This window comes from Apium graveolens, chromosome 9 (genome assembly GCF_009905375.1).
Source record: "Apium graveolens cultivar Ventura chromosome 9, ASM990537v1, whole genome shotgun sequence".
In the NCBI taxonomy this organism is placed as follows: Eukaryota; Viridiplantae; Streptophyta; class Magnoliopsida; order Apiales; family Apiaceae; genus Apium; species Apium graveolens.
In genome coordinates, this window is record NC_133655.1 from 117,538,339 (window position 1) to 117,543,454 (window position 5,116).

Consider the following 5,116-nt stretch of genomic DNA (forward strand, 5'->3'; position numbering starts at 1 on the left):
TCGGGATTACTTCGCGGTTGATCACCGGCTGTAATCCATAGCGTCATAAAATGGTTTTTGATTAAGATATGATTTTGAAAATGTTTTGATACAAGCAAATGATGCCATCACCCAAAAGTTCATCTCTTGTTATTATTAGATATATCTTCACATTGTCATTATTTCATATATATCTCGATTTATGTTTTGTATCATATTGTTTAGCACTTGTTGAGCATTTGGCTCACTACTTGCTTTAACCCTGATATTACAGCTAGCAGCTATGGTTAGATTCAAGCAGACAGCTCGTAAGACTTGTGATGCCGATGCGTATGTTCGAGCTCAGGTAGAATAAGAGATAGTTTTGTGAGAGGACTCGATATTAAAACCAGTTGTAATAGTTAATAGTGTTGGGTTGTTCCAAACCCTAAACTGTAAGATCTTGGACTCGGTTGTATCTACTTTCTTTTATCTATTGTAATAGTTTTATATTATGTATTATTAAGTTGGGGGTGTGACATTTTTTATAATTTTATTATTAGAAAATAAAATTATTGCCAACGTAATAATAACCTAAAAGGCCACACACTAAGAACGTTTAAAACAGAGTGTTATTTAAATTATGAATTTAAATATTTTATTATTATTAATTCAAATTTAATTATTAAATTAATTAAGTTAGACTTGTTTAATTGTATATGTATTAGAACTCGAATTTAATAATAATATAAACTCAAAATCAGAATGGGTCCTTTTAGAAGCCCATTAAGATTAGGGTTAGGCCCAAATCCTCTCTCCTATATATATACATTAAGATGTATATTTTTAAAAAAAGAAGTTACATCATATTTTTTTTAGAAAAAACCCTAGCAGCTCTATATCGTAGAGAGGCTAGAGAGAAAGAGGGAGATGAAGAGGCAACCAACTCAGCTAGTACCGGCTCCGATGATCGTTGAACGATGGGACGTTCGTGTGGATACCTTGGAGAGCAGATCTTCGAAAGGAGGGCTGCTGTGTTGGTTCATTAAGATCATAACGTTCGAATGAAAGCTTTATTGAGGTAAACATCTAATCTCCGAATTAAATGTCTTGTTTCGCATGGATCCTGCATTTGGAGTTTCGTTTTTCATATTTATTTTTTATTTTTCCGCTGCGTTTGTGTGACGACATTCCGTACTGATAGCTATGTAAGAATGACATGTGGTTTTAATATCTAAGAGTAACTCCAATGGTGGGTGTAAGAAGGGTCCCACCATGTGGTATGACGTGGCTTGGCACCCTTATTAGCACTCGATTCGAATTGTTGCGATGTCACGGGATGCCAAATGAGGTTTCATGGGTGTCAACTTGTGGTGTTAAAAGTTGGCATCCGGTGCCAACTTTATTTGTGGTCCCAATAATGAATAATTTATTATATTTTTAATTTATTTGTATTACACATATATTTTTTTGTATTTAAGTGAAGTTGGCATCTATGGGTGCCAACCATTGGAGTATTTTGTGGAAAAAAAAGTGCCAAAATTGATGTGGAAGAGAGATAATTAAAAATAATATTTTTTAGTATATGGCAAAGTTAACATCCCTTTAAGGGTGCCGAGATGCTCTAAGACTCCCGGTAGTCAATGTCCATTTATGTACTCTACTTGTTATTGGTTCTTTGTTAAACGATTTTTTTTGCTAAGTCACTTTTGACCTTTCGCAAGAGGATAAGAACTCAACCACTGCATCGCCCTTCTGTTCGCAAGGTTGAACGTGAGTTAACAAGTCGGCCTTGGCCCCTGAGTAGCAGTAAACTATGATGATGTCTGATTCAGATGGTCCTACTGCTGTTTCAGTTTTAGTTGTACGGGGAAGTTGTATGGTCTTTGTAATTCAGTTTCATATTTTTGGCCATTACCAATGATGTGATATCCAAGTAAAGAGGAGCGTAAGAAAATTGCAATTCAATTTATCTCTGCTTCTAAGTTCTAACCTCTTAAGATTTTGGAAGAGATCATTAAAAGACAGCAGCCTGCATATGTATGCTGATTATCTGTGAATTTATGCAGAGCTTTGGATCATATTAACGGAAATCAGACACACAAATTGTGAGTTATGTTGAATTAACATGTATGTACTCAGATCCCCAGAGCTTGCTGTAACCCTCACATAAATACTGCATGTTCAACAATGTGATCATGTACCCCTGCACTAGTATTCAGCATACATGCAATAGGAGAAGCATCGCCGTTCCTTGGTAGCAAACACATATACGATGAATAGCTTTACCATGGCCATGTGTGTGTACATAATTATAGAAAGCTGTCTTTTTGTTGGCGCAATGTGGAGGTATAATTGATCATGCTGAGCTCTGTACTGCACGTTATATCTCCTCAATCTGTCTAGTCGCGTTTCTGATGTCCAGCCGTTGATCTGGATTTCTTTCGGAACAAGCTACACCGATCTGAAGGAGCCGTTGCATCTGCCCTACTGCACTATTATCACCGACAATCTCTGGATCAAGCAATTCAGCTTCTCTTCCCTCCAGAACTCCTCTTTTTACCCCTTCAACTACATCAATTCCACCGCTACCATGGTTGAGATATTGTGTTGGAAATTTCCCGGTGATAATCTCAAGAATGATGATTCCTAAACAGTAAACATCACATTTTGGAGAGACTTTATGCCCTTGTGAAATTTCCGGAGACTTGTAGGAAAATAGTTGCGTTGCTTGGTTGTTTGAGGTCAAAGAATTCATTCCGAAATCTACTAGTAATGGCTCGTAGTCCGAGGCTACAAGAACATTGCTTGATTTAAGATTACCATGAGGCAACTCCGAAGAAGCATACTGTGTGTGAAGATAATCCAGCCCTCGAGCAATCCCCTTGATTATTTTTAATCGTGCAGGCCAATTGAGCTCCGCATGGGTTGGTCCCCTGTCACCTACATGAGATTACACATCATATGAATACCTTATCTTAAATCTTAATAACGAATTCAACAAATTAAAAGGCATGCCATTTGTTCAATAGTTTAGAACTACTATATGTAACAAGAAAAGTATTGAGTGGTCAATCATAAAACAAGTATAGAGTTTATGCATACCATGCAAGATGTAGAGTAAACTGCCTTTGGGTACAAACTCAGAAACCAACAATTTTTCTTCATTGCGATAATGATAAGCAAGAGGTGCCAGAATGTTGGGATGTTTTATTGCAGACATTTGTCTAATCTCTGCATCAAATTTATCCTTTTCAACCTTATTCATATCTTTAATCCTTTTCACTACCAATTTAAATCCATTAGGCATTTCTGCCTTATATGATGAGGACCCCATTGTACCATTACCAAGAACCTCAGCATTTGCCCTCATTAAATCCTCCAACCCAAACACACCATTCTTGTCATTCACAACCACTAAATCTCCAAGCCTGCGCTTGGCACTCTTATTTTCCGGCCGTGCCTTTTGAGCCATGGTGCCTTTATGACTTGGCTCTCTGCTCTGGTTTGACACTAAAGACTGCTCTATATCTTTACTATCACCTTCCCACGCAGCTGATTCCATAGATACCTCTATATTATCTTTCTGAAAAGTATCTTCGTTTTCTTGGCGACGTTTCATCACAACAATTACAAATACCATAATCCCAAGAATTAGCACACATAATAACATGAGCCAGAAAGCTATTCTTTTATTAGATTTGTTATTTGGAGCTGCTGTTGGTGATGATGATGGCCCTGCAGCCTCTACCGCAGCTTCCTCACATTCTTTACCTAATTGTTTTCCACAGAGCCCCTCGTTTCCAGCAAATGAAGTCTCGTTAAATTTAGACAAAGCTGAAGGAATCTCCCCTTTCAAATTATTATTAGATACATTGAATGACACCAAACTTTGTTGCTTAAACTCAGGTATATTCCCAGAAAACTGATTATCATTTAAATGAATTGAAATGAGGGAAGAAATTCGTGTCAGCGACGATGGAATTTCACCAGTGAAGTTATTATTCGAAAGCCATAATTTTTTGAGTGAACCCATTCCCTTGAAGTAATCAGATGGAATTTTACCCGAAAACTGATTATTAGCCAAGTACACAGCTTTCAGAGAACTCAGTTTATTAATTTCTGGTATTGGACCTTCAAAAGAATTACCCGAAATGCTCATGCTTCTAAGATTAGGTATCTTTTTCAAAGCATCAATATCAATTTTACCAGAAAGTCCTAAAGTTCCGAGATGAACACCTGTGACCATCCCATTCTCACAAACAAGGCCAAGCCATTGTTTACCTTTGGCACAAGGCTCCGTTCCGGATTGCCAAGAACTAAGAAAGCCATTATTTTTGAAAGATTTCTTGAGCTGCAACAATGCACTTGAATCCGGGTTTGAAGATTGGGATGAAATAAGAGGGAAATTGAAAAAGAAGAAGGAATAGAAAAGAAGAGGAATGCGGAGGACTTTGACATTGGCCATCAGAGTTGAACCATGCATGCAAAAATGCAGGTTGAATGTGAGAAGGTGGTTGAACACAGTATCTAATAATTTCAAAATTTGCGTTAACCATAAGATTTTTCTTGAAATTAGTGAAAAACCGTCATTCTCGTTGCTTAGATTTTCAGTTTAATTAACTGTAATAACAAAATTTGCCAAGTCATCTCAGCAAAAAAAACAAAATGAAATTGATTGCTACGTCATGTTTTTAACATAAACACACGTATGCAGAGTTGCTAAATTCAAATGAGCGTCACGCTCACACGTATAGGTGGCCAATTGTGCGGGTTCGAACCGCACAACCGGGACTGACTCGTTCTAAAACCAGTATTTATTCTGCCCGATTAAAAACCGTACAATTCGGCTGACGTAACGAGCTGGTTACGAATTCAGTATTGAAAAACCGGGACCACACTGGAAAAGGATCGCGCAGCCCGCACGGACCGCACGAGCCCGCACGGCCCGCGAGTCAGATCACGCGCCAACGGTCTTCCACGACTTTTGTCGTCGTCTTCTGTATTATGTCCTCTTCTGTCTTCTGATCAGAGCAACGGTAACATAGCTTCCGTCTCCGGAGGCTCCAACGGCTCTTAGTAACCCAACGGTAACCCCATTCTCCTATAAATATACATACATATACGGTTCATATACACAACCTTTAATATTTGAGGC

At 38.0% G+C, this 5,116-nt stretch overlaps 1 protein-coding gene across 1 annotated transcript; it reads right to left on the reverse strand.

The window, feature by feature from the left end:
- Positions 1-1,520: 1,520 nt before the first annotated feature.
- Positions 1,521-4,471, reverse strand: LOC141682963 (pollen receptor-like kinase 3). The gene is made up of 2 exons (XM_074487650.1): positions 3,064-4,471; positions 1,521-2,901 (listed from the first exon to the last, which is right to left on the reverse strand). Exons 1-2 carry the CDS (start codon positions 4,442-4,444, stop codon positions 2,342-2,344), a joined length of 1,941 nt encoding a protein of 646 aa, XP_074343751.1. The 5' UTR covers positions 4,445-4,471; the 3' UTR covers positions 1,521-2,341.
- Positions 4,472-5,116: the final 645 nt, after the last annotated feature.

What these genes read in the sequence shown, in the direction of transcription:
- LOC141682963 (XM_074487650.1), bottom strand. Translation starts at nt 4,444, where the DNA reads ATGCATGGTTCAACTCTGATGGCCAATGTCAAAGTCCTCCGCATTCCT. An exon ending in TTTACTCTACATCTTGCATG is followed by an intron (nt 2,902 to 3,063) that starts GTATGCATAAAC and finishes AATCTCATGTAG; the next exon opens with GTGACAGGGGACCAACCCAT.